General features: G+C 32.2%; 1 protein-coding gene across 1 annotated transcript; it reads right to left on the bottom strand.

The window, feature by feature from the left end:
- Positions 1-5,739: 5,739 nt before the first annotated feature.
- LOC108909205 (mannosyl-oligosaccharide alpha-1,2-mannosidase IA) lies at positions 5,740-22,765 on the bottom strand. Its single transcript, XM_018713461.1, has 8 exons — positions 22,421-22,765; positions 18,880-19,098; positions 11,517-11,696; positions 10,696-10,909; positions 9,954-10,178; positions 9,212-9,495; positions 8,621-8,737; positions 5,740-8,455 (listed from the first exon to the last, which is right to left on the bottom strand). Exons 1-8 carry the CDS (start codon positions 22,637-22,639, stop codon positions 8,333-8,335), a joined length of 1,581 nt encoding a protein of 526 aa, XP_018568977.1. The 5' UTR covers positions 22,640-22,765; the 3' UTR covers positions 5,740-8,332.
- Between the last annotated feature and the right edge of the window lie 5,076 nt (positions 22,766-27,841).

Here is a 27,841-nt window from a genome sequence, read left to right as displayed (position 1 = left end):
TTTCAATAGCTACTAGCACAAAGCATTGCTTTGTATCTTATGGCCCTATTGACTTGACAGACTAATTTGTAGATATTATGAATGCATTTTTTTTACAAATAGAATACATTATTTAAACTTCACCCTTTAGGCGCGGGCAACAATTTCTCTTGAGCTGACGATGAATTTTAAGTTTTATACGTGTTGGGTACTTAACCTGACGTGCATAAACCGTTTTTTCCAAAATTTAATTTCTAAATTTTGCCCAATAAGGGCAGAGCTTAAGTCTATCCTATTTGGGAACAATTTACTTTTGTCGCACTACACGAAATAAACTTTTTAAACTAACGATACTGTGGGAAATAACTACCCTGTGGCCTACATACTCTGTCCAGCATTGAATTAAACACACCACACTTATTAAACAGCTGAGATCATTTGTACCGACAAAGGAGGACCACCTCTCCCTTATTGTTTATTGATGAGAACTAATAAGTTAATGGATATTGTAGGGGTAACTCAATGTTGGACAAAGATTGTAGTCCGCGGAGTAGTTGTTCCACTCAACATCATTCCTATTTACTATTAGAGATTTTTGTATATTATAAGTAGTAATAAATTGTGTATTTGAATAAAATTTGATAAAGATTATCTATTTAGCTTCGCAAGACCATAATCAAGATGTTTGATTTAATGTTATTTGTTACCCTGACTTTCAAATGTATTACACAGTGATATTTCGATTTATGTAGATGGTACATGTCTGTTCAGAATTGATTGCATCTTTTTTGGCTAGATCATCCCTACTGAAAAAAATGTTTAGTGAAACTTATAAAGTGATTATTTTAATCAATTATATGTAAACAGGTATTTTTGAAAGCTGTTTATAAAGACTTGACAAATATTAAACAGGGTGTTAGAAGTTTGACTGCCAGACGATAGAATACATTAAAATAAACCTTATATGACATGGGTCTTAAAGTCAACCATTTCCGAGAAAAAAATTATCAAAATCTCCAACTTGATGTATAAAAGTTCGATTAATTAAGAAATATTGACATAACTGCGTGCACATAATACCATAAAATACAATGTTTATCACTTTTTTTTAACTTCTTTATACGTAATTCTAAAAAATAATTAGCGTTGTAATAAATTTAAAATTCGATAAACCAAATTTCACATTGCTGCACTACACTGCAAGCCAATTTGTCTACAACTGAAATTTATGGCCGGTCACTCGCCCAGTCCGGCTGTGTTTAGTCGCCGTTTGCCCGCGCGCGCATTCTTCAACTGGGCGATCAGACCTAACATATATATGGGTATGGGGTATGGCTACATAAATATGGGAACAAGTTTTTTAAATATTTCAATGCTGAGTTGCCGCGTAGCGACCGAACCTGGTACATACCGTCTAGCTCTTTGGTCTTCAATTGAGATCGGAAAGACTATACCTATTTTGTTGTACTGACATCACATCACTGACATGGTGCAGAATATACTTAACAGTACCTATCTAACCACTCATCAGTAGCGAGTATGATTGATTTTCATTAAAAAACAATCCTCATGTGTAGTTAAATGTTAATCAGTATTAGTTCTAGAATCGATAATTTATCTACTAATATGAAAATTATATCTCAATTAGGGAATCGAATTGCAAAACTTTAGGCTTATATTAAGTAATACAAAATTAAAACTGCATTCAATGCAAAGCTTGCAGATGAAATATCCTCTCTTCTTTTAAAAAAATAGACGCCATAGGATTGAATAATTTGGTGTTGAAGTAACAATATCATTAATATCAGTAGTCATCCAAATTTGGGTGATCATATAACTGATCTCTCAAGCTGAACATCTCTCATTTTGCCAATACATTTTTTATCACTTAANTTTTTTTTTTAGCTACGCTTATAAGTAATATATGACTAATACAAACATATTTGTGCGCCGCTGGGATGAAAATGACCAATATCTCGTATCTCGAGTGATCACTCGATTATTAGAAGTACTCGATTATCAAAATTGGTCGATTATGCCCATCACTATTAATAATAGAGAAGGAATTAAGTTTAGGCGACATGTAACCTATACGTATGTCAAGCCTTGTTTATTATTGCTTTTCAATGGCTACTAGCACAAAGCATTGCTTTGTATCTTATGGCCCTATTGACTTGACAGACTAATTTGTAGATATTATGAATGCATTTTTTTTTTCCAAATAGAATACATTATTTAAACTTAACCCTTTAGGCGCGGGCATCAATTTCTCTTGAGCTGACAATGAATTTTAAGTTTTATACGTGTTGGGTATTTAACCCGACGTGCATAAACCGTTTTTTCCAAAATTTCATCAATTTAATTTCTAAATTTTGCCCAATAAGGGCAGTCTATCCTGTCTGGGAATAATTTACTTTTGTCGCACTACACGAAATAAACTTTTTAAACTAACGATACTGTGGGAAATAACTACCCTGTGGCCTACATACTCTGTCCAGCATTGAATTAAACACACCACACTTATTAAACAGCTGAGATCATTTGTACCGACAAAGGAGGACCACCTCTCCCTTATTGTTTATTGATGAGAACTAATAAGTTAATGGATATTGTAGGGGTAACTCAATGTTGGACAAAGATTGTAGTCCGCGGAGTAGTTGTTCCACTCAACATCATTCCTATTTACTATTAGAGATTTTTGTATATTATAAGTAGTAATAAATTGTGTATTTGAATAAAATTTGATAAAGATTATCTATTTAGCTTCGCAAGACCATAATCAAGATGTTTGATTTAATGTTATTTGTTACCCTGACTTTCAAATGTATTACACAGTGATATTTCGATTTATGTAGATGGTACATGTCTGTTCAGAATTGATTGCATCTTTTTTGGCTAGATCATCCCTACTGAAAAAAATGTTTAGTGAAACTTATAAAGTGATTATTTTAATCAATTATATGTAAACAGGTATTTTTGAAAGCTGTTTATAAAGACTTGACAAATATTAAACAGGGTGTTAGAAGTTTGACTGCCAGACGATAGAATACATTAAAATAAACCTTATATGACATGGGTCTTAAAGTCAACCATTTCCGAGAAAAAAATTATCAAAATCTCCAACTTGATGTATAAAAGTTCGATTAATTAAGAAATATTGACATAACTGCGTGCACATAATACCATAAAATACAATGTTTATCACTTTTTTTTAACTTCTTTATACGTAATTCTAAAAAATAATTAGCGTTGTAATAAATTTAAAATTCGATAAACCAAATTTCACATTGCTGCACTACACTGCAAGCCAATTTGTCTACAACTGAAATTTATGGCCGGTCACTCGCCCAGTCCGGCTGTGTTTAGTCGCCGTTTGCCCGCGCGCGCATTCTTCAACTGGGCGATCAGACCTAACATATATATGGGTATGGGGTATGGCTACATAAATATGGGAACAAGTTTTTTAAATATTTCAATGCTGAGTTGCCGCGTAGCGACCGAACCTGGTACATACCGCCTATCTCTTTGGTCTTCAATTGAGATCGGAAAGACTATACCTATTTTGTTGTATTGACATCACATCACTGACATGGTGCAGAATATACTTAACAGTACCTATCTAACCACTCATCAGTAGCGAGTATGATTGATTTTCATTAAAAAACAATCCTCATCGGTAGTTAAATGTTAATCAGTATTAGTTCTAGAATCGATAATTTATCTACTAATATGAAAATTATATCTCAATTAGGGAATCGAATTGCAAAACTTTAGGCTTATATTAAGTAATACAAAATTAAAACTGCATTCAATGCAAAGCTTGCAGATGAAATATCCTCTCTTCTTTTAAAAAAATAGACGCCATAGGATTGAATAATTTGGTGTTGAAGTAATAATATCATTAATATCAGTAGTCATCCAAATTTGGGTGATCATAAAACTGTTCTCTCAAGCTGAACATTTCTCATTTTGCCAATATATTTTTTATCACTTAATAATCTTTTTTATCGAAGTGTATATATATGAATGATTAAGCTAAGGAATTTCATTTTTTTATTGAAATTCCGGGAAAACTAATTAAGATGTAGCTAACACAAAACCTTTACAAAATAGTTTCAAGTTCGGTTTCAAGTGTGCAAGAAGAGCACCAGAAGAAGAGGCCCTAGCCGGCTGGGCCCAGCCAGGACAAAAGGAGGTCCCACAAAGCGCCTACACCGGCCGCATTTGCGGTCGGGGTAAACGACGAATGGGGCCCACCTACGAAGGCTGTCCAGGCCTACACGAGATGAGGCAGGATAAAGAGGGATAATCCCCCTCAATCCCAAATAATTGAGGCCAATTTCTAGCCATGGAATAATGGCGCGGCGCGGTTTCAAGTGTGTATATTAAAACCGGCGTGAAATCATCCACAACCACACTTTTAGGTAGGAGTATAATCGATAAAGTTGTGGCCATAAAAAGAAGTCGTGATTTACTCAAGTTTTCTAAATAATTCATATACGATATACCGCTGATCACAGAATATTAAAAACGTGGAAAATTAAAAACTACACCACCATTTTTACTTTCCAGGCCGTCAGGGATGGTGAAAAGGGGTGGAATTGAAAAAATTCAAAATATTCCAAATAAAAAAACTATTTCTTGAACTGTCACCATATTCGCAGAGAATGTTAAAAATAAGTATTTTAAAAGATCCCACCCACCCGTAACATTTTCCAGGCCATCAAATAAAAAAATTATTTCTTGAACTGTCGGCGCGGCAGATAACACGAGGTATTAAGCTGTCCAGCAACCAGCAATACACAATTCTGTTGGTATCTGGAATTGGACCGTATCTGAGTGTTTTTTGCATACCACTATTTCCTTTTCTTAAGGTGTTTTCCAGCGAGTGCGCGAAAATTAGATTCGAAGGTGTGTGTGTGTGTGCATCGAAAATGGTGGTGGACATTTTGAGGATATGTTGTAGTTTGTTTTGTACTTGTGTGTTTAAAAATTGCTGAGTTTTGCTCTTTGGTAAGTCCCTAAATTATTTTGAATATGTATGATTATTTGGATGACGTGAATCTTTGGATACTTTAATTACATGTTTTTCAAATTCATAATATGTTGTGATGAAACTCCCCAATATTAATACTCGCTGTATTTTGAAAACTGTTAATCTTACGCCCCTGTAATAACGTATTTGGTAAAGCCACTCTAGAATTTTGAAAAAATTCGATATTTGTATAAACGGTTTAAGCAATATTTTATTATGTCAAGAATACAGGAAAAAACCGATATTTGTATAAACGATTTATGCGATATTTTATTATGTCAAGAATACAGGAATAAATTTAGTTAAGGAAAAAATCGGGAATACGAGTTACAATAAAGCATTTTTGTTCCTGACACTGTGTTGTATCGATTATTCCTTGAAAATTCTTGAAAATCACTTTTTTCCAATCTCTCGAGTGGCATTACCTGTAAGTGCCTGAAAATTGAAAAACTGAAAGAACTGTAAGTGTTTTTTGGTAAAATAATTGCAGAAGAAATTTTTTAAAACTTCTTATAAAGGTTTTTTTAGTATTGCCTGTAAAACTGAGACACTGAGAGAAATGTTTATTCAAAATTATGAAATTTTTTATTTGAATTGAATATTTCCGCAGAAGAAATAATGCTTCTTAAAACTTTTCTTAATGATTTGACAAATATTAAATATAATCTAAATGGCTGTAAAATTTTTAGTAGCATAATATCGATAAAATAAATAAAACAACTTCCTTATTAAAACACATTTATTGATTTCATTTCTTAGTCACCAGGTACAATTTAAACTGTTGTGACTAATTCACTTTTTAGAAAAAAATATAATGAACTATTCAATGAAGGAAATACTGTACTAAAATGCATAAAGTCTCTATATGTACAATACACAAAAAAACACTAGCTTTTGATCATGATTCATGTAAAAAAAAATCTGCTGCAGTCCATAAAGAGTTTGAGCACTACATTTCAAATACACCTGACTTTAAATATACAGTTTCGATTTATTAAAAAAAAGTATTCACATAATACAAAAATCGCATATGAACACTTTCATTTAAGTTATATAATTTTCTAATTTGATATCTATACATTTTACATAATCAATTAATTAGTAAAAAACTAACAATTAACAATACTATTTACAAAAAATAATAATAATAATAATAATAAGTAATAACCACTGCCCATAATAAATTTATAGGAACTGCATAAAACAGTTTTATAAAAACATTTCGCTATTTATAAGAATATACAAATTAAAAGAATTGCTCTAGTTTGTGGCACAGTTTGTCGCTTAACAATTATTTTTAAAATTTTTGGCATCTTAGAAAGTAGGTTTCCATGTCTTTTATTTACACTTAGTCAATTAGTTTTTTATATTTAAACCAACATTTTACAAATTGTTCATATCAATTAAGCTTAAAAGAAATGATTCAGTATGAATTTAAATTTGAGTCAAGTTTAGTGACACAAGTTTAATATTGCATGACTCAAATTCAAAATTACTTAACTGGACTTTAAGAACAATATGACTTATGATTAAAGATTCTTAGTTCAAACTACTCGCAAAAAACCAGAATCTAAAAAAAATAGTCAACACACTTCTCAATTTTTTTTAGTTGAGTGAAACATATAAAAAATTATTCAAATTGAGTTTAAAATTGTCAAATTTGATGACTTGCATTTAAAACTACATGTTTAAAAGATTTTTCAAACTGTTTTTATTTTATAAAACAAGAAAGGGAAAAGACATTATTATATACAAGAATATAGAAAGAATGAAATGTAAAAAAAATATTCATCAGCTTTCTGTATTCAATATATTTTTTCAATTGAATTTAGACCTAAGAAATTCGAGTTTAAATCTGAGTCAAATATGATTTCAAGTTTAAAACTAAATGACTCGAATTTAAAATTAGACAACTGGAGCATAAGAATGAATGTCTCATATTTGGGAAACTGGAGTTTGAAACTAGGTGTCTCATATTTGGGGACGGTTCTAAAAACAAAAAGTTGTGATTTTTAAAAATTGAGAAACAAGGTTGAAATAAAATAGTGAATTAGTTCTTTGTATTTAAATCATTTCTCGATTTTTTTTAACTGGTTACTTATAAGAAATTTTTCGATACGGTTTTAAATGCGAGTCAAGTTTGATGACTTGAGTTTAAAATTACATGACTCAAATTTAAAATTGAAACTGGAGTTTGAAACTAGGTATCGCATATTTGGGGACGGTTTATAAAACAAATAGTTGATTTTAAAAAATTGAGAACCATAAGGTTGAAAAAAAAGGCAATTAGTTCTCTGCGTTTAAATAATTTCTCAATTTTTTTTAAATGGTTATAAAAAATTTCTCAAATGGATTTAAATGTGAGTCAAGTTTGATGAAGAGTTTAAAATTACGTGACTCAAATTTAAAATTGAAACTGGACTTTGAAACTAGGTATCTCATATTTGGGGACGGTTCTTAAAACAAATAGTTGCGATTTTTAATAATTGAGAATAATAAGCTTGAACCAAAAGTCAATTAGTTATCTGTGTTTAAAGCATTTCTCATTTTTTTTAAATGGTTACTTATAAGAAATTTCTCAATACGATTTTAAGTCTGAGTCAAGTTTGATGACGAGTTTAAAATTACATGACTCAAATTTAAAATTGAAACTGGAGTTTGAAACTAGGTGTTTCATATTTGGAGATGGTTCTTAAAACGAAAAGCTGTGATTTTTAAAAATTGAGAACCATAAAGTTGTGACAAAAGTCAATTAGTTATCTGCGTTTAAACGTTTCTCAATTTTTCTTAAATTGTTACTTATAAGAAATTTCTCAATACGGATTTAAATCGGAGTCAAGTATGATGACTCGAGTTTAAAATTAGATGTCTCATGTTTAAAGATACCTGGTCTATATTATTTTAATAAATAAAAATACGAAAACTAAGGTAAGAATTATCCAATTAGATATTGGTTTGTTGAATTATTTGTTGTTTCTTTTAGTTTGAACTTAATCTAAAAGGAAACAGATCGTGTTTGGAACCTAGAAATACTTTTTTTTTTTGTAAAACTAAGGTACAAAAATAATGATTAAGCCACAAAATGTGTAAGCCGTTTCTTTTATAATATCTATGTAAACACTTCTCGGTTTGGAGTTTTTAAGATCACAGAATCCACATACAGATACACACAAACACATACGCACAACGTCTCTTGTCACTATAGAATCCTCAATCACTTCTAGGTTTATATATTATTTCTATTTTAATAAATAATTTTAAAATAACCATGTCTATCAGTCGCTTGAAATGATCTAGGAGAGAAGGACCTTAAATCCATTACGGTATGGATTCCCTGTAGTAGGGGTTAACGCCTTTGATGGGTAGCGGGTGTGCCTCGGTATTGAACACCCACTCGTCCAGGGAGATCAGGCTGTCGTCGGAGAAGAGGAGGTACAAATACTGAAAAAAATATATCATTTTAATGTTCTTTCTTGAAGTTTTCTGAAGGTAACATTAGACATGACGTTTTGGTTTTGGGGTCATCATCGGTTTCAATTGTTAAGGATTTAAAAATACAAGCATTCTGAGAATACAACAGTGTTTTTTTGGTGAAAATTTACTTACTTTTAATGTTTCAGCCAGGAAGAAACTCTGTTGAACATCGTCTTGCTGCGGGTCTTCAGAATAAACATTTTTCAGTCCAGTATATCCACCAGGTACCCTACAGTATTTTTCTAGAGCCTAGACAAGGAAAATACAGGATAAAGTTACAATTTCAAAAAAAAAATTAAGTTAGGTTAAAATAAATAAAAATATTTACTAATCCGATATTTCAAGTATTTAATAAAATGCATTTGTTACTATTCTTTTAAAGCACTGTGTTTAGTTTGTGACTCTCAATGTCAATGACCTTCAATATTGTCCTAGCTTAGGTGAACTACATAATATCAATCCACCTGATGAGACACGACAACATGGCTTTAGGTGAACAAAAAACAAAAGGCCAATGTTAATTGTGTGAAATAAAAATGGTCAAATGTAGTGTGCAAAGCTACTTATTTCTATATTTAGTGAGAGTTCAGTGTGTTTGTGTGTCACCATTATCAAATTTCTGTGCGATAGTAAGAAGAGACATGTACAAGACCAAGAAAGATAAGATAAAGCTAAGAGAGCTAGACAGTTTATCTTATGAATAAAACAAACAAATTTAGATACCTGGACAGCTTCCCATCCCCATTCCCTATACTTGGGGTCCTTGGTGATGCGGTACATGATGAAGTAGGACTCTATCACTTCTGGCCTTAGAATGTAGTACTTCTCTGAGCTCTTCAAGGCTCTGGCTTCTGCCCCTTCTGTAAATCTAAAGGCTTCAGGTCCCAGCTTGGTGTACGATCGATCGTAAGATTCATGGCAAGTTTTCGAGATCTGCTCTGCCACCTCCATGTATTTTGGAGACAGTTCATTTTTTAGAGTCTTGGCAGCCAAACCAAGAAGACCACCTGAAAATATTCATAATAGGTTAGCAAGTCTATCGTACAATCCGGGGTACCAGTTTGTTTAAAAAATTCAAAATAGAAATTATAATTAAAACACTTCAGACATTTTTTTTTGTAATTGAAAAAAAAAATTCTTTGGTGCATCAAAAAAGGATACTTTTGACAAAATTGAACCGTTTTTTAGAAGAACGCAATTTAATGTTCCAAAGTCAACTAACATTTATTCCTTAATATATAGGGTGTTCGGAAACGAAGTTATCTGTATATTAAGCACAGAAGCTATTCGACTTTGAGTCAGTCATTCAAGTTTTTCTCAAAAAACTGTGGGTTTTTAATAAAACTATGTACATTTTTGTAACAGCGTAAAATAAAATTTTACCCCGTTCCAAGATATACACATAAAAAACTTAACCTCAAAAAGTTATGTCCTACTCCTAATCTTAACATGAGTGATTCCTTACCCGAGAAGCAGCTAAGATGGTCCATCTTGTGTTCAGGCCTGTCGAATTTAAGTTCAGCGAAATACATCAATCCGCTAGGTGAAGTGCGCAACATATGAAGGAACACCGCTTGCATGGCGTCATCGAACATCTGACGAGCCTCATTGTCTTCCTTGTTGGTCTGCAACCAGGCTTTTAGCAGGTATTCGTAAAAACTGTCACCCAGAGCGCCCATAGACATATGGTCTGCAAATAAAGGTATTTTTAATGAGATGCTCCATTTGAAAGTATCAAAAAAAATTTTTTTTGGGTATATAGTGGTTTGGTCTTAAAGTGAGGAGAAAAACTCTAAGTAGCATGGAAAACTTTATTCTGCTAATTTCGCTGGTAACACGAGACACAACCGAGTAGGAACTAGGCTTCAAGACTTCTGGTGGTGCCTCGAAATGTTTTCGGTTTTTATCCTTGTCCCCAGGTACCTACTTTTATTACCCTATCCTAATTAACACTTATCCGGGTCATTACCTACTCGGTTTGTGCTTATGTACCCTAATAAACAACAACTAATTTATGTTTACAGCCTACTTATTCTAATCTCATTTGCTAAATACATTTATTTGGGATAATCTCGGATAATTCAGAGTATAATTTATATGGCTCCTAAATTCCCAGAAAAAAAATATATTTATTGGGGCAGGTACTAAATGTAATTGTAGCGTACCGCTACAGGCAATATATTATACAATAGTCAAAGGCTACTTACGCTGTCCCCATTTGCCGGTTTTCGGATTCAGATAGTTGGGGTACAGACCATTGGGCTTGTCCATTTCACGCAGAATTTTTCTGATGTGGTCTACCTTGTTCCGATAGACAGACTTACCGGTAACGTCACTCAAATAGGCCATTTCGAGATGGAGGGTACCGAATTCGGACAATATACTGGAACCCCCGCTGGCCCATCCGTAATTTTTGCTAAACTGAAAATTTTTAGAGAATGTTTAGTACTTCATTGAATATTAATGATTTTCACATATTATTGGACAACTTGTTGATAAAACTATTTAGATGTCATTGAAGTTTACCATTTAAATCTTTCATTTATACAGTTAAGACATGCAGTATTAAAAAGTATTCAGAACTGTTGTTTTTTCTGTGAACAAATATTGATGATTACTTTGTCTACGTAAATCTATTTAAATACTGTAATTTTAAACTTTGAATTAATAACAGAACATAAATTATCGACATTAAAGGACTGTGGGCTAATAATGTAACATAAATTATAACTGATTTAACCTAAGAGTATGCAGTAGCCATTGTTAATAAACAGCTTCAAACCCACTGCTTATTACTACAACAGTCAAACACGTTTATCTGAAACACACATCTTTCTGCTTAACTGATCCCAATCTATCAAAAGGAGGATGAGTTATTCTTTAATATCACATCCACGTTGATGCTTCTAAAAATAAATCTGTCTCCGTTTCATTAAAACACAACACCATGAAATTTTAATAAGGGCATGGGCGAAAACGTCCAATAATTCACTTAAATCGCCGGCAATTAATTAATCAATCGACTTACCCCGGTCTTGAAGTTGACTAGAGCGTTGGGAATCCCCGTAGGAGTGTCGAAGGCTGGCAATAGCTTGTCGGCGATTTGCTGGGCTTTGTCACGGAAAACCACGTCCCCTGTCAACGCGAAACAAGCCAGCAATCCACCCACGAATCTGATGTTCACCTCGAATACGGACACATCGGAAGTCTGTAAAATGCAACAAATTCATTTATAGAAGCTTTTCATTAAACAGTTTATTTGGCTAGACATTGTAAACCTGATAATTTCGCTTCGCTAATTTTTTAAATAATGATATTGTAGGAACCAATAACTACTCTGCGGACTACAGCCCCGACCAGCACTGCAGTATTCAGCTAAGATCATTCATCATTTGTTAAGATATGACATTCTTTTAATAGTCATTAAAAAGGTTAAAGAAATTTAAACGCATAATATCAAAATTTTTGGTCTGATAGTAGAAGCGTAACATATATATCTGTTGTGGATTTATTGCTTTGTTCAAAATGTATGGGTATCGGTAGTTGAAATGGGCTAGACAAAAATGACTCAGATCCTTAGTTTTAAAACCTCATCGTTCAGCATTCCACCGAGTGTGTTGTCATTGAAGAATTCCTGACTTGTCTCAATGCCCCTATTTTAGATGACTGATATAGTCTTGTCGTTATCTGTAGGTCGCATTTTAGATAATTTAATGAGATGGAAAAATTTCCAAATCATTTGTACTCTACCTGGAATTTCAAGCTAGTTTCACATATCGACAATCATCACTTTGTCGATATTTATTAGTTCGATAAGTTTTAATAAGTTCAAAAAACAGAGTAGCAATAATACAGTAAGAGATTCGTGAAAAGTGAAAAAATATTGCAATACAGTTTAATATTTCCAAAACTTGTTACAAAACAGTTTTATAACTTTTTTAAAGTCAAATTTCCTAACGTTTTTATGTAAAAAGCGCTCAGATACTTAACCGTATTAATTGTACCGGAAAATTACCAAAGGCAAAAACTGGGAACACACGCTGGTAGTAGTAAACTGCGAGGGAAAGTTGTAGACTACACGTTTAAAATTGCAGATTCGAAATTGCTTTATTATGTTGTTGTGTGTGCTTGGATCCGTGCCAAAAGGTAAAAGACCTCGAAAGCGTAGCCCTGGGTTTGTATATATTCCGTGGCCCTGGTTTGTGCATTATTCATAAATTTCTTTCACGTTAGATGTGTTTTTAAGAGGTATATACTGCGGCATTCAACATTAAGTGCCGTCAATTAATTCACTACGGTTATGAAGAAAGCTTTGTTAAATCCTCAATTCCCCATTTTCAATAAAGACTAATTATACTTCTCAAAAACTTTACTTGGATGCCTTTCTAGGCAATTCTATTGTTTAGAATAGCTATTTATATAACTTTGAGAGTAGAAATTACTACTAATAGTGAAGATAAAATAATTGCAAGCATGACCTAATAAAAATTGTGGTTATTTAAAATTAATTTACACACTTGCAATGGTTTGTTACAAACGAAAAATGTAAACGAATTAAACATACGTAATATTAAGTTGTGTATTGTTTCGTATTCTTTTGTATAATTTTCTTTTAACGATGTATTTTTACTTTTTACGTTGTATTGTTCCATTTTAAAATGTAGTACGTAAATCTTTTACGTGATTTTACTATATTTGATGTAAATATATGAAAATAAGTGTAAATTTATACTCGTTACGATTTTTTAGATTTCTCGTGTGTACAGGAATTTTAGATTGATTTGTTGCGTCATTATCAATTGTTGGAGTAAGGCAAGATTAATTAAGGAGATATATCGGGTTTATTCAAATGCAGAGATGTACTTGAAATTTATATAGTATATTACCCAGTGCTCCCTCTGTGCGTCATATTTTTTTGAATTTTTTTTTAATCCAGATTTTGAGATATTGTTGTTGAAAGTTGTTCATTTTAACATAGGTTTATATGGCGAAGATGGACTGTGCGGCTTTTTTTTGCCCATAACTGAGAAAAAAATGTAGAAATTGTGAAACTAAACTTTTCCATAGATAGTACACACAGTATTATCTTATTTTTGATGTAAAACTAATGTTAAGTTTTGATATTAATTAGAAACAGAAACCAATAATTACATTTCTGTCTGACTTGAGAATTAATGTGGCAACGTCGCAATCAGCAAGGAGGGAATACATTTGAAAGACTTGATTAAAACGAAATTGATTTCAAACATATACATTTTTCCTAAATCCCATGTACATTGTTATCAACAATAAATTATCCACAACAGATGATTTTTTGTAATGTTTTTAAAAAACTAGATTAATTAAAAAAGACCAGGAAGCTGTGATATATTTATTGAAATAAAAAATACAGTTGATAAATCCTTTTAATATAATGGTTTATAAAAACATCGTAATCATTACCCAGCAATATTTAGGGTTACATAAAGTTTTCTTTACTTGATTAATATAATTAGTAATACTTGAGATAAAAGCATTTGTACGGAATAACAAAGGAACATAAATATTTCTCAGCAAACTTTATATCTAAACAATTAGTTATAGTTGCAAAACTTTTGTAACATTAGTAAAATAGAAAAACACGAACAGTGAGTAATACTGTAATTTCTATCACAGAACCTTTAAAATTGCATCCAACATTTTCTTCGACTTGGACGTCATTTCATTTATTTAGAACTAAATTAACATAATTCTCGTTGTTTTACCAGTTCACATGATTTACGGATTTTAAATAGAAGATACAAATCTTCGCAAGGATAGTAAGATATATTTGCTATATATAATAATTATATTGCACATAGTTTACACACAATACATTTTTGAACGCGTACGCATCTTTACCCGAATTTGACGAGCAATATCTCCGATGTCCGAGGTCTGTAGGTTCGCAGTGTGTAGAACTGCTAGTCAATTATTAGCGCTGTTGCCACATCTACGTAGTCTTTATGCGTTCATTAAATATAATTTAAAACTACTTAAATATGATATTTTTATGTTGTTAATGAGGCAATATGTATGCTATGTGCATATGAGTGGATTTCTTTGCTATATAGATAATGTTTAACGCAAATAATTTCAATAGAATTTAATTTTTTCAAATTGGCAGCAGGCTCCTCACTTCCTTCGGATCATTAAATCGACTTATTTTGAGCCGTACTATATCTGGTGGAGTGTTGTACAGACCCTTCAGAGACACCCCGTATTGGCTTAAAAAAGTACTATATCATTGAAAACAGGATACCGCTTTCTCCGTGTAATAAATTACAAAAAAGGGAATGTGGAAGATTCTTACTTTTTCTAAAGGGAGGCAGTTAATACACTTTGATGCACGCCTCAACCGTTTCAGTGTTTATTTCTCCACTTTGATCGATTCCTGGGCGAATAAGGACCGACTTGCCCGAAAAATTTACGGCCCACCCGTCAGGTCCACTTAGTGCCGGCATAATTTTCCTCGGCAAAAAGTGCCGGAAAAGTACGCAAACTGCAACAATCTAGCACGCGGCTAACTGCCTGGAAAATATGCTCGGTAGAGCGGTGCAACTGGAAAATTAGATGCACGAGTTTGCATGCAGTTTGCTGCAGCGGAAAATGCTTCAGGAACGGCGTACGTTAGAGTAGAAAATGTCAGTTGGTTTCCCATATTCTGCGGAATATTAAAGCGTAAAAGAAAGGTTGGTGACATTGTTACAGCTATAAACGCCAAAATCAAAGTAAATTAACTGTTTTTGTTCTTAGCTAGCCACTTTGGATTGAAATGGGTACGAGATTCAGCCATGATGTATTAATGAATACGTTTCTGCATTTTATATATTGCTATTTCAAGTGGATTCCTGCTAAAAATTGAATTAGTAGTTAGGCATTTGAATATTGTCTGCCAGTATTAAATTATATGTAAAATCTAAACTTTAAAGCGTTTGTATCTCTTCAGACGATGAAACAGCTATGCGTCCTCAACTGGCAGAAGATATGGGCAACATTCCTTACTAGAATTACAGAAATACATATATTATATTGTATTCCTACATTAAATAGTTTTTACCGGATGCATATAATTAAGTCAGCTTTCTTATCTATTATAAAAATAACAGGCACAATCTAGCAGCTTTTCCGTCGACATCCAATTGGACTTCGAGTTTTGTCAAAGATGGATGCATTCATTATAATAATGTTCTTTGTGATGACACAAAAGAGAATTTTCTTTTATAGATTTGGAGTGATTTAGTCTAATAAAAATGTATGTATGCCTCTAGAATTTTTCTAGAATGCGAGTAGAAGTCGTCAACAGATGATCGTAGACAAAAACTTTGACTATTGGTCAAGGACAAAAGTCAGTTATTTTGCTCCAATTTCTAACAAGTACAGGTACATACCGTAATTGAAGTTTCTGGTGTACGAAGAGGATAAGTAACAATGCGAATACCGTAAGAGGTAAAATAAGTACATTTGCATTTGAATCAGAGTGAAACAATCGTATAAATAATGAAGATATGAAATGTAAAAGGTGGATAAACACAATTTTTAGTTACGTACTTACAAATATGTATTAGTAAATAAAGTAATATTTAAGACAAACAAACGGCGAAAACAAATACTATATACACTAGTTACGAAAATTAAAGCACAACACATTTTTTTGGTGATTTTCAAAAGCCAAAAGGTCATTTTTGCTTTAAACGACAACTTAGCGACAAATCATGAAGATGAATCACATTAAAAGAACTGACGGGTGGTATTGCCAAAAATAAATTATCGAAGCTCGTGGAACTTTCGAAAAGGAGGCAAAAATTTGGATTTTTTTTCCCTGTATTATTTCTTATGATTTCCTAAAAGTGATCAACGATAAAAATTTTTAACTTACAGATCATGAAATTATAAACCAACAACTACCAACAGCTGTTTATTTTATTGCTCTACGACCATTTTTCGCCAGTTTATAGCCTTTTGAAAACCATCTAAAAATTTAGGATTTTTTATCCTTTAACTTTTGTGACTAGTTTATATGTTATCCGTTACTGAAGAGAGTAAGCAAGTTTTGCCCACGCTATATCAATCTCTTCCATGCTGTAACTCTATCACAGACAATATATGCGCGTCGACAGGATGATTTAGACATTGCAGCGCGCTCGAGCATTATGCAAAATCCCCATTCTGACTCATAACAAATTTAATTTTGCGCTACGAGGAAGTTAATGCAGATAACGGATTTGATTAAAGTAATTGTGTTGATAAATCGTTCAACAAATTGAAATCCTCTGTTGCGGCAAATAATAGGCGATGTGCTTGTTGATTGGAAACTTTAGTGAAATTGACAAAATCGAAGTTTTTTCGAAATTACTCAAAGCTGATCTAACATTAGTTTAGGTTAGTATTATTTAAGTAATTTGTGCCTATTTCCTGCATATTAATAATGTTTGCAAAATAATATTTTTATATTTTACCTTTGCCTTTTAAATTTTGTCTGTTAAACTGTGATTATGTATGCTATCTGAAATCACAAAAATAATCTAGATAATTTTGTGTATAAGTGGTTTCATTATCACCTAGGATATAAACGATTGCAATGAAATAAATACATGTTTATTGTATTGCCGACTTGGTTGAATGACGAATAAAAAAAACTACACAAATATTTCGAATTTTAGGTTTTTTGCTTAAATGGAGTTGCTAAGCCTTTTGTCGCACCTTTTTATATTTTTTTATGTAAAACAAAGTTTAAAAACAAAAACCCACAGTAATGTTGGATGTTTAGTAGATTTTAATATACTAAATAACGCACAAAATTAAGGTTAAATAAAAATAATAATTGTGATTGTGGCTATCTAACATGTACATAAATCATTATTTGAAACACAATTTAATTTTCTTTTATTTAAACTACTTTTAACAGTTTTTGAGTATCCCATCTTTTTAAAACAATATAAATATTCGAAATTATGATTTGTACAGGGTGAATATTTATATTTTACATGTCAAAAATTTTGTTTTTTTCAAATGAAACAGCCTGCTGTATTTTTTATGAAAATATCCTAGGGAGGCATTGATATGGTAGTGAAACAAAAAAAAAATTTTTCTAACTGTCAATAGTTTTTCCTGTTTTTAGCTTTGACTGTTGAAGTAGCGTTTTTCTGTGATTCAAATAATTATTCTCAATTAATTAATATTGTTTGTATGGTTTTGTGTTACTTGTTCGTAATGAATTTCTCAAGAGAAGAAGCCGAGCTTATCTTGATGAAATTTATCCTGATAGATGGATTGGTCGAGGTGAGCCACTGCCATGACCTCCTAGATCATGTGACCTTACACCATTTGACTTTTCTTTATGGGGTTTGTAAAAGACAGGGTATATAGAGAGACACCAACTACTCGTGACGATATGATAAACAGAATAAGACAAGCTTATCTTGATATCACATTAACATCTCTCCTCGAATTAACTTGTGCATTTGAGAAAGAAAAAAATGAAAAATAAAGAAATTGCCAAAAATATCGTAAAATATGAGGAACTGATATATAACACCTATTATGAAAGTTGTAGATTTTGGGAAGGTCTTTCACATCCAGTTAAAAAATACAGACTGTTCCATTTGAAAAAAACAAACTTTTTGTCTTTGAAAAAGATAACATTTATTACGATTTTGTGAACACCCTGTAGAACATTTATAATATAATAATTTATGTATGACGATTGCTTAGACTGTATCTCAAAAAACGAGTATATCAGCAACGATCAAGTGTAACGCCGAAAATGTCATTTTTTATATTAAAATATTAATATCTCGGAAAAGGCTGACTTTTGACACATAGTACCCATTACTCAGATACAGGGTGTTGTACGCGGGAGTTAATCAATGGCTCCATCTGTCGTGCAGACTCCCAACAGTGCCATTCAAATGGCTACAGTAGGAAGCGACCCGCTATATTGCAGGTACTTTGTTGCACTACTGCCGCCCACAGAGGGCGTAACACAATGTTTTAGTCGTCAGTGCCGCGAGAAACAACTACTCCGAGGGCTATTTGCCCCTACCGGCATTGAATTATACTCGCGACAACTAGTACAACAGCTAGGGTCGTTTGTAAGTTTAACCCACCAGGCACAGACCGGTTTCGGACTTATTAGTCCGAAACATAACGTTTGAACAGGTTGAACGTAATTATTGCAAAAATGATTAAATAAAGCTAACAATGGTATATTGGACCATATGCAACATATGGTAAGGACGATTTACATACACGTACATTTTTAAGGAATAGTTTTCTTCTGTTGCTCTTTGTATTCCAATTTTACCTTAATTTACAGTTGGCACTGCTATGATTCATACATTAGACATTAGGACTAATCATGCAAGTCTTACCATGGCTCCTAGATCGAATTCGTTGGCGACCCAGTCCCTGGCCTGTTTGAATTCGTCCTTCATGCCCATTATATAAAGGGTGTCAAGCCCGTCCAGGATGGTCGCCCCCAGGGGCATGTTGCCGAAGATGCTCGCCCCGTGGCCACGTTTGCTGATCGGCTTCAGTTCGTTTTTACCCCAGGCGTAGCGGACGTAGTTATCCCAAGCATGTTTCATCATCTGAAAAAAAAAAGAATATCAGTTAATAACGTATGCAACTGATTTAGTTTTTTTAACGTGTGAGCTGAATCTCGCTCTTAACAAAACAGACAAGATAACTTTAATTGAAAATATATTTAAATCGTTACAATTTACAATTAATAGTGGTTTATGAGTTAGAGATTGGTTTTGGTAAAAGAAGCTGACTGTTAAAAATGTACCTTAGTCTTTTTTTTTTGTTCACGTAAAAATTTGTTGTTTCTTAACTGTCACTCTTAAAATTATTTTGTGTTTAGGAATTAGACTAGTGCGGGTAACACTGAATTAATAGATTGTTATTAGTGGTCAGTGTTTTATTACAACGAAGTATAATTACAGTAATCACGAATTGATGTAGACAAAATGCTGCAACCGCAGAACGAATTTACATTGTTTATATCAAAGCCGAGGAAGTAATACTGAGTTTGGAAGATGATACAATTTTAAGTGGCTACGAATATAATTTTACTTCCGTCTCCGACTTCAGCAGTTTTCATTATAACCGCATGAAACGAAAATGCCATAGGAATGACCATATTATTAAGGATATTGAAATTTCACCATTCTTGATCAAATTTAAGAAAAAAGCAATTTTTCTTCTGTATATTTGGAATTTCTATTACTTACGTATTTACTCATTTACATTATACTTATAAGTGATATGTTGTCTTTATCAATAATCAAGATTGGCACAATTGTGTAACGTATGAATAGTTAAATAATATGTTTTCTATTTATGTATCATTTTACAACTTTATAAACAATAACCAGAAACTATTAAAATGAAGCGGGTTATAAAATGTTTGTTACATTATCTACTTATAATATACACATGTTTTTATTTGAGTAAAGCAATAATAGAAAAACATACGCGCAATTTGTTTCGACATTTGTACAATGACTCAATATTTATAAATCTTTTAGTTAATAATATTCGTACCACTGAGGAACTCGATTATTTGTTCATTGGTTCTTACTTTACTTCCAAGGTATTAGGCTAATTTACGTCTGCTAAAGATACCTAACTTCATAGACAAGTAAGTTATTTACAATAATTCCAAATAAAAAATGATTTTCCTAAAAACCTACTATTAACGAAAAAACAGATACTTGTGGCACGCCAGAGCCGGCATTAGGGTGCCGCCAGATAAATGGAATAAATTGATCGATGCGAAGCTTCAGATCGAAAGCAGACAAGGGGCCTCCTTTTTAAATGGAATATTAACATAACTAAATTATATACAAAATAAAAAAAAATAGAACAAAAAATTGAATCGCCAAAGTCAAAAGCGTCAAATATTTCTAGATTAATGTGACCATCATGTACCTTTTTTTCAGTAATAAATATTTGTCTTTATTACCATATTTTTTAAATTTATTCGTCAACGGTGATTTTACAAGGTGAACAACAAGGGAAATTTCTTAGAAATTTTATATTGTTTATATTTCCATATTCTATGTAATTTTTTTCCTTGATTTTTTTATTAATAATATTTGAAGTGGTTTATGACTAAAGTTCGGGGTTTTCGCCGGCTAGTCATAGGCGTATTCGTCGTAAAGAAATAAATAAACAGGTAGGTATAAACGGGATAATCTAAGGAATTTTAGGAACTACCCAAAATCAATCACCCTATGGTAACTCAAAGAAAGCGCCCGAAAAATTGTGCAAATAAATTGTTGTTTCCAACATAAAGCCCAATACGCCCCCCCCCCCCCCGCAAAAAAATACGGTACTTTTTAAATGCCGGACAGTAAAATATCCTTTCGAGTTTATTAATTTTAAATGTTCATGTACTCAAAGTACATAGTCATTGTTTTATTTCAATAAATTTATGTTATTTATTAACCTTTTACAGGACCGGCCTTTAACAAGTACTTTAAGCAATCAAATTTTGCAACTGCCCTTTTTAACTTTTAGATCTAACTTTTTTTTTTTAAGAACTGCCTTTTCGGTTAGAACTAACCCTTAGATTATGCGCTGGATATAAATAAAAATAAATAAATTTGCGTACATTATCAGCGAAAGGTCGTTTTTTATCCCTTAGCGCGTTCGACATTATTAGAATATTAAAACACATATACACGTAGCAAACGCGAAGCCAATAACCGCCGTTATTACGGGTATCGTACGGCACGCTGTAGCGAAAGGCCGACGCGACGGCTATGATCATCCGATCGAGTCCCGAGCATTATTTATGACATTGAATGTCGTTGGCATACCTAGATTTTGGTATCAAAGAATATTGTATGATTCATTTAATAAGATTTTTACAACATTATTTAATTACTTTAATATATTTAAAATAAAGTTAGCTTAAATTAAAAGGAACTGTTACACGGCAAATTATTATTAATCATTTTTTAATCGTTTCTGCGGAATACATAAGTTTTTTTCAAAGTTGTTGTACATAAAAGATATGATTTGAATGAAGTGGAATGCCATCATTTTGTGTTAGTATTTTAAAATAATTTTAGGGATGTACAAAAATGTTTCAAATAAATGTTTAGCTCAAAAAAGTTAGTTTTGCGCTCGATAAAGGAAATCATAAATTAGATATTTTCATCTTTAGTTGATCCCTAGGGAAATCCTTACTTTCGAATATATGAGTGGAACATAAAATATTGTAATGTGAGGGAAATCTCTATTAATACCTAATAATTCTAAGTACAAAGAGGACACTTGAAAAAGCAATCATCAAAATGCAGAAATAGCTAATAGCTATCTTAGTCCAAGAGAATTAAGCTCAAAAGCTTCGAAATATGGCTGTTGCTTGACGTAAATTAGATATTAGTAAAAATCGGTCGAAAATAATGTATATAATGAAAAAATAACGTTGCGCCAAGAAAAAAAGGTGTGCTATTTACAGAAAAAAATAAAAACTGCAAAAATACTCAAAAATGACGTGTTTTTTCTAATGTAACTTCTTAAATATGCAGTTTACAGAAAAAACTATTACTGATTAAATTGTTTGTTATGAAATTTGCTACAAGATAGAATTATTTTATGCCTAACTTTAACCCCAGCACTCACGTAAAAAATAACATTTCGCGCTAGTCGGGGCTATAGTCCGTAGAGTAGTTGTTTCCTGAAGTATCACCAGTTAAGGATCTTTTCTGTGAGGTTAGATATATTTTGCATGCCTAGATCTTTGGTGTCACAGAACATTGTATACCTTTATTTGATGGGATTTTTAGAATTAAAAAAAATATAAAAAAAAATCTTATTTACTTTAAGATTTTAGATTTGTTTCGCCTAATATTTCTTTTCAATTTACACTGTTCCACCTAATATTTTTTGGCGTACCTCCTTTATTTTGTCCCTCCTAGCAAAGTCAACGTCAACCTCGTCGTCGGTCATATTAACTTCGCTGTTTTCGATCCCGTAAAAGTACTGAGAGTTCGTCTCGTTTTGGAACCCGACGTCGTTATCCTTCACCGCCCTGGGTTGCCTTGAGAAGTACACCCCCGTCCAAGCCATCACCATGATGGTACTACCAAGCATTGCACCACCCGCCTTATTCATTTCGATTCGATTCTCGGAACCCGCAGACACAGAAAGAACGGACACGGCACTCGAAGAACGTGAACGGCACCAATTTGTGAACCAACCCAGTTGTGTGGTACCTCGACGCACGATCGTGTCGGTACGACGTCCAGACGGGTACTGGTCAACTCGGGGCGGCAGTCGTAAACTTGAAGTATGTTATCAGTGGCGTTATCGGTGCGTGGAGGCAGAAGAACCAACTGTTAACAGCATTTGTCGGATGCAGATCGCGTGCCTCGAAAAAACCAATCAATAGCGAGATGGGAGCCAGTAGTACAACTTGCGAGTTATCGCCGAGAAAATGGAAAATAACGAGCGTGTTTATGGTGTGGCGATTAATTCATGTTTGTGTCGTAATTGCTCAAGTGAATGGTCTTCATGCTGCGGGTGCTGAGGCCATTCGATGGCCTCTTTTGTCATTATGTTGCTGATTCTAATTAGCATTTAAGTGTGCTCGAAATGATGGACGTAAAAACATACCATGTACATTTTTTTTTAGAAGTTACAAGTTACAGTAGGTACCTCTTGGCATTTACATACATATGCGACTGTGTCGGTATCTGTTTTAAGAGTAGGTTGTATGGATGTTTCATAGTAACGCTAATTTTGGAAATAGTTCTAAATATTATATAAAATGACAATTGCGATATGCGCCCGCTGAAAAAGTTGTGCATAATTGTTAGCGCAAGAAAATGTAAAAAAAATTAAAAAGGCGCAATATTGTCCCTTCTTTCATGTATAACTCGGAGAATATTGACATTAGAGAAAATAGTCAAAGGAAAAAAAGTTGTCAAATTAGAATAGATTTTGCTTTCCTCTATCGATTAAAAAAAACATCTATTTATCTGTTGTAGAAGCTAAGAAAAAGTCGACTGAATTTGTGCTAGTGAATTATGCTGCTCCGCTCGCATATTTCCCCCACTCCACACTCTTTGACTCTCTGCTCGATTACTGTGAAATGTATCAATATTTTTTGCATCAGAACCAATTTGAACCATCATTTGAACCAATTTTCAGTTATAAAGTATTTACTTCAAACTTTAAACAATCAAAATCACTTTTGATTGTTATTGTACAGTACGATGTTTTGCCGTACTCACTTCAACATTGAGCTTTCATATCCCGATGACGATTCATCGTATCCACAAGATCAAAAGTGGTTTTGTTCGTCAATCCTTCCTCTATTTGATCCTATTTGAAGAATATACAAATACGGTAGCTCCAGCTCTAAATGTTTATAAGTATTTTTTCGAAGAAATTTTGAAAAAATTCAAATTGTTGCTAAAATGGATAGAATCGAACATTTTTAAATGGGGATTGATAGTTGAGACTCCAAAGGGTATGTATAAAAATTGGGAGCTCAAAATAATCATTGGCTTTACCGTGAGAGTCCATGGGGACTTTCCGAACCTGTATAAAACATCCATCTCGAAACAGAAACCGATTGGAATATTAAGACATTACTGTCACTTTGTTTAAATATTACTTGAAAAAGTATCTCATTTATATCAGGTGTTCTTTGGGTGAATCAAACTTAAAAAAATATTGATATTTTTCTTATTATTTCGTAACCATTTACTTGTTTTGTTTTAGACATATATTTTATTATTAGCTTCCGTATTCAATTAAAATAAAACCAAGTTTTTTTTTTCTAAAAAATCATACTAAATGAAGTCGAACAATGTTCTTCGATATCCAACAAGATTCCTAAGTGCAGATATTGGTGAAAACTAAAAATATTAACTCAGCAAAAAATACCTAAGGAAGCAAAAAAAATTCTAAATTTCTTTAGTGATTTTTGGAAAGCTGTAACTTCGTGAATAACGTATCGAAAAAAAAAGGAGTTGGTTTGAGGTTTTTGTTTTGGAATTTTTGGGTTGAACCTTTTTTTGAGCATCAATCAAAAGAAATAGCGCAAGCAAAAACAGTTTACTACAATTTTTTTAATACTGCGAATGGACTAAAATTTTTTCCTGGCTTAAATAATGCCAGGGTCATTTAGACTGATTCTTCAGCTTCAATTTGTTTTTTTTTTAAATTTTCTGTATGATTATTTCTCAACTTGAGTCAATTCTCTTCAAAATTTTGATTTTATTTTCAATATTTGACGAGTATTATCGTGAAATTGTGAGAAAAATAACGCAAAAAAAATTTTTCATCTTAATCATGATTAATTGACGTTTAAGGGGCAATAAACCTGCTCCTTTAATTTTTTAAAAAACTTTGACGATTTAGGAAAGAAAAATGATTCGACTGACTGATTTCAAAATTGCCTCATGGGCATGTATTGAGCTAAAAAAAACCTACAAACATTGGTACTTTTCGCAATATTCGCAAAGTAGTCGTTGATTTCCCAAAACAGCGGAAAAAGTCATTTTTGCAACTTTCCAAATTAATACTGAGCATAAAAAAAATTCCTCAAACATATCAAAAGACCCTTGAAGAGGATTGATTAATGATTAATTTTATTGAAATAAAAGGAAAATTTTATTTTGGTAGTAAATCTAGTTTCATACAAATGTCAAAATAAAATTAGTTTCAAAAGAAGAATAAAGATACCTCTTTCTAATCAAACATGTTTTCTTATAAATTTTCCTTTTTTTATTGTTTATATATTCGCATTTCCTATAAATCTACAACAAAATGTGTAAATGAGAATTTAAAATAAGGGTTCAAGGATATCGAATATAAACTAAAATTTCATAACTGAAGATATTGTTTATAAACTGAAGGATTGTTTAATAATTCTACTAAATTCACCAAGCGACAATACAAACAATTCCACATTTTAGAAATAAAATGCGCTTTTAATTTCTTAGACGTCACAGTAATAGCTTTGGGATGACATCGCAAATAATATTCCACGAAGTTGTTAACATTTTTAGCAAATAATGTTGCCCAACAACTCTCATTCAAGTTTGCTGTCTTCAAACATATCAACAACTAAATTTTATTCGTACTAGGAATTTAAAAGATATTTCTATGTTTTTAAAGAAACAACTAGGACGATATGGTGTTACTGAATTTATGCTTAAGATAACTAGAGCAATTCCAAATCTATTTGGTTTTACGTTATTATCAATTACAAATTTGTGAAATAAACAAAGGCAGGCGTCACTTAAACTGATTCCTCAAAGAGGCGTTGACCAACATGATTGTGATATCATTCTGCATCAATTGGGCTTAAATGGTCTTTATGATAACTTGATTTTAACCTTTTAATTCTTATTTAATAGTCGGATTACAATTTGTGGACATTTTTATAATCGACAGAAACAAAACGAGTTAATTTGAATTGTAGATTAAAAAAATAATAATTTAATCTTTTTAGACTGCTTGTATCGAAGTTTTCTTAAAAAACTATCCACGATAAACGAAAAAATTATAAATAATAGTTTATCACACATATGTATGTTTATCTGATTAATAAAGCCTTTGTCGAGGGTGTTGTGAGAACAACAAACATACAAGATATTTCTTCGAATGATTATATTATTTAACATTTTCAGTATATAATTACATATCTGTTACTTGCTATTTACTAGATATTATTTGTTTTCAGCAATGAGGAATCTTGCCTGTGGAGTTAGACAGCCAGCTTCTGCCATCAAAGAATATTGTTTGACTTCATTTGATGAGATTTAAAAATTGAATTTGTTTGAATTATTTTAAGGCTGGTGTTTTGTAGACAATGATAGAACAAGTAGATCCATCCAAGAAGTGACGAAGCGTAACACTAAACTAGAGCAACTTCCTTTAATTTTTCGCATTGAAAGATCACGGAGAATATGTAAACATCAGAAAATGTATCCTTACTGTTTTGTCCAGTAAATTTGCAAAGATACTCTCATTATTAACTTTTAATAAAAATGCGCCACAATTACGTTACACACTGCTAAGCTACACATTGTTAAGCTCTAAAAAATGTCGATCACCTGTTCAAGTGAACACGCTGTAATAAGAAGATCATCAGTGCAGCACTTGACAATAACAATTACATTTTATCTTATCCGGTGGGTACTTTAACTGTATCTGATTACATCAGCAGAGTAATCTCAGAAAACACGGCTACTAGTTATCAGTATTCAATAACATTTATTTATGTTGGTGATAGTAGTATACTATTGAAAAAAGGACATATCACTTTATTTATAAACATGAACAAACATAAATTACTGTTTAAATGACAAAATGATAAAACAAAACATGATGGAAAGTTACTCATATTCAAAAATAGAGATTCGTTCGAAGGTATGATTGCTAAGAGAGGCATTGCAATTTTCCCCTAGTTTCACAAAATTCAGATTCTCTAAGATTCAAAATGTACTTGGACTAGTCATTCAGGGATAATAGGCAGAGCGACTGACATATAGACTATTCAATAAATTCCACACACTTCGACAAAATAAATGAATTAACCTATTTATGCATTTTTAGGATTAAAAAAATCTAAAAAATAGAATTAATAGGTACTATTTGAATATTAAATAACAAATTATATATAAACTTAGTTTTTAGACAACTTTTATTGCGACAGATTTGGTGGATCCACCTCTAATAGTTGGGTCAAAAAATGGCTCATAAACCTATATGTTGGAAAGAAATTATTATTTATGGTAATCGTCATTTTCGTAAGTGGAAAAATTTAGATAAATTTGAAACGAATACACTGAAGATGAATTTTTCGAGACAAAACGTCTGAATCTGGTTCGGGCTGAGGCAGTACAGTATTGGGGGTCATGAAGGCTTGAAAAAATTGTAATAAAATTTCTAGGGTCGTATTTAACAAAATGAAGTTGATGAATTGATGATGGTCCTGGAGAGACGAAACGTTACATATAAAAATTGATTATGCCATTGGATAGAGGGCAAAAAGTGGCCTTGAGAAAGTGTTGTTATTTTTTCAATATCACCTTAAACAAGGCTGAAATGAAACAAAAACGGATTTACAAAATTTCGTTTTTTTTTCAAATATTTCGAAAACTGAACATGTTAGCCCTCATTTTTTAGAGGCATAATGTTGGTTCCTTGATTATACAACTTTGCTCACATTTAAGCTACTTCGTATCTCTTACTACTTATTTTTGAAAAAAAAATTGAAGATACAAGTCAGTAGAAATTTTCCAAAATAAAAAAGTTAAAATAAATTTCCATGTTAATCTCGAATACCGTTGATATGAA

Source organism: Anoplophora glabripennis, unplaced genomic scaffold (assembly GCF_000390285.2).
Source record: "Anoplophora glabripennis isolate ALB-LARVAE unplaced genomic scaffold, Agla_2.0 scaffold305, whole genome shotgun sequence".
NCBI classification, from domain to species: domain Eukaryota; kingdom Metazoa; phylum Arthropoda; class Insecta; order Coleoptera; family Cerambycidae; genus Anoplophora; species Anoplophora glabripennis.
This window is presented reverse-complemented; position numbering and strand designations above follow the sequence as displayed.

Coding starts and splice junctions, on each gene's coding strand:
- LOC108909205 (XM_018713461.1), bottom strand. CDS start 22,639: ATGAATAAGGCGGGTGGTGCAATGCTTGGTAGTACCATCATGGTGATG. Junction 10,910..11,516: donor TAGTCAACTTCAAGACCGGG/GTAAGTCGATTG, acceptor AAAAATTTTCAG/TTTAGCAAAAATTACGGATG. Junction 8,738..9,211: donor GGGGATGGGAAGCTGTCCAG/GTATCTAAATTT, acceptor TTCCTTGTCTAG/GCTCTAGAAAAATACTGTAG.